This window comes from Onthophagus taurus, chromosome 3 (genome assembly GCF_036711975.1).
Source record: "Onthophagus taurus isolate NC chromosome 3, IU_Otau_3.0, whole genome shotgun sequence".
NCBI classification, from domain to species: domain Eukaryota; kingdom Metazoa; phylum Arthropoda; class Insecta; order Coleoptera; family Scarabaeidae; genus Onthophagus; species Onthophagus taurus.
The window spans coordinates 28928257-28930871 of record NC_091968.1 but is presented as its reverse complement, the minus strand read 5'-3'; the positions used below and the strand labels follow the sequence as shown (position 1 = coordinate 28930871).

Below are 2615 nucleotides of genomic sequence, written 5' to 3'. Positions count from 1 at the left end.
TTTAAAATGATGTATAATAATTGATGGGTTGGATTGGAAAAATATAGAGAAAAAAAATGTTGAAATAAAACTAACATTTTCGTATAACCTAAAAATATTAAAAAAGATGCTAATTTAAAAATTCCTGGAAGCCGTATTTATTGAAATTAAGGAATGAGACTTATTCTAAATTGAAGCTCAAAGCTTTCTCTTTAAAATGATGTATAATAATTGTTGGGTTGGATTGGAAAAATATTGAGAAAAAAAATGTTGAAACAAAATTTACATTTTCGTATAACCTAAAAGTGTCAAAAAAGATGCTAATTTAAAAATTCCTGGAAGCCATATTTATTGAATTTAAGGAATGAAACTTATTTTAAATTAAAGCTCAAAGCTTTCTCTTTAAAATGATGTATAATAATTGATGGGTTGGATTGGAAAAATATAGAGAAAAAAAATGTTGAAATAAAACTAACATTTTCGTATAACCTAAAAATATTAAAAAAGATGCTAATTTAAAAATTCCTGGAAGCCGTATTTATTGAAATTAAGGAATGAAACTTATTTTAAATTAAAGCTCAAAGCTTTCTCTTTAAAATGATGTATAATAATTGATGGGTTGGATTGGAAAAATATAGAGAAAAAAAATGTTGAAATTAAACTAACATTTTCGTATAACCTAAAAATATTAAAAAAGATGCTAATTTAAAAATTCCTGGAAGCCGTATTTATTGAAATTAAGGAATGAAACTTATTTTAAATTAAAGCTCAAAGCTTTCTCTTTAATGAATAAAATTTCTTTATATACACGCAATTTTATTATCTTGATCATTTAAATTATTAATTTTAAAATTTATGATTAAATGTTGTTTTATATTTTTTTTAATTTGTTTCATATGGAAGCCCGCTTCCTTTAATATTCTCCGCAAACCATTTATTTAATTTATCAATATCCTCATCGGAAAGCTCTTCTTTATAGCTATCGACGGTACCTTTCCTCATAAACTTTTCATCATCATTTCCACTTATATATTCTCTATTAACCGCCTGATTATTTTTCATTTGATTAAAACTCAAATGTTCCGCCAGTTTATCGATGTCTTCATCAGTAAAATTTTTATTTAAAAATTCCGATACTTTCTTAATAACGCTTTTAATGTCCCGAATCATATCCTCATACGTTATGATTAAAAGATTTGGTAGATGACTTTGTTTTAAATAACTTTTAACCACGTTAAAATAATCTCCGTATAAAACTTTTCCTTGTACGTAAATATCGATGAAGTTGCTTAAATTTTCATCGAATAACGGAATAACAAGATTATTATGATGATAATAAGACACGGAGACTTGTTTTGGATCTCTCATAACATGGATTATTTTTGGTTTTTTTAATCCATCGGTTATTTGTCTTGGTAAAAGATACCAAGGTAAATGACTTTTAATGAATCGTTTTCCTTCGGTTTCATTCAACTTTTTGATATTATCCGTTACGACAAATTCTTTAGAAAATTTTTCGGGATTACGTTTTTTGCCAAATTTCATCATTGCCTTAGTTAAAGAGTTAACTCTAAAAAATTTTTTCTCATTATTAAAAATAAACTAATTAATAATAAATTACTCAATAAATGGGAATCTTTGATCCACGCTGACTTTCGCACCTTCGTAATCTAAATCATTTCCGATTAACCAAACCATTTCTTGAGTCCAAGTTGTTCCTTAAATAATTAATGCTTACAAATATAGATTTATATTAAATGTAAAAAATTAATTTACCAGCTTTTGGATAAGATGTAACCCAAACATCGTCATCTTTCACTTCGAAATGTTCGATTTTTTCTTTCGTTAAGAAAAACTCATTCGGTAAAATACAACCATCGAAATCTTTCAAATCTTTCATTACTTCACCCATGTTATTTTAAAATTGCTTTAATAATCGAAATTTAGTAATTTTAACGAATCAACTCAAATATAACAAATTTAATGATTAAATGCTATCTTGTACTTCATCTGCTATTATCTAATAAATTAGAGATAAAACTGTTTCTACACGATAATTTATTACGTTCGAGCTTAATTTTAGATACTAATCCTCAATTTATTGATGTAAAACATTTTTATCGATTTTGTATCTTACTTTATTATTTTTTCCATTTTTACAATCAACTAAAGATAACATTTTAACAACTTTTTTTCTTCGTCTTCTTCACAATGATAAGGCTTGGCAATGGGATTTGGAAACTTGTCATTATTTGCCAGTCATTGGGTTTAAATTACCGATTATTATTCTAGTAGCTATTATTATTCACTACATTAAAAGACAATCAAACAATATTTTTGTATAACCTAAAAGTGTCAAAAAAGATACTAATTTAAAAATTCCTGGAAGCCGTATTTATTGAAATTAAGGAATGTGACTTATTCTAAAATAAAGCTTAAAGCTTTCTCTTTAAAATGATGTATAATAATTGATGGGTTGGATTGGAAAAATATTGAGAAAAAAATTATTGAAACAAAACTTACGTTTTCGTATAACCTAAAAGTGTCAAAAAACATGCTAATTTAAAAACTCCTGGAAGCCGTGTTTATTGAAATTAAGGAATGAAACTTATTCTAAATTAAAGCTCAAAGCTTTC

General features: G+C 25.6%; 1 protein-coding gene across 1 annotated transcript; it reads right to left on the bottom strand.

Annotated features, from left to right (window-relative positions):
* Positions 1-730: 730 nt before the first annotated feature.
* Positions 731-1991, bottom strand: LOC111423493 (luciferin sulfotransferase-like). The gene is made up of 3 exons (XM_023056737.2): positions 1756-1991; positions 1601-1697; positions 731-1549 (listed from the first exon to the last, which is right to left on the bottom strand). The coding sequence occupies exons 1-3, from the start codon at positions 1889-1891 to the stop codon at positions 862-864; spliced, it is 921 nt and encodes a 306-aa protein (XP_022912505.2). The 5' UTR covers positions 1892-1991; the 3' UTR covers positions 731-861.
* Positions 1992-2615: the final 624 nt, after the last annotated feature.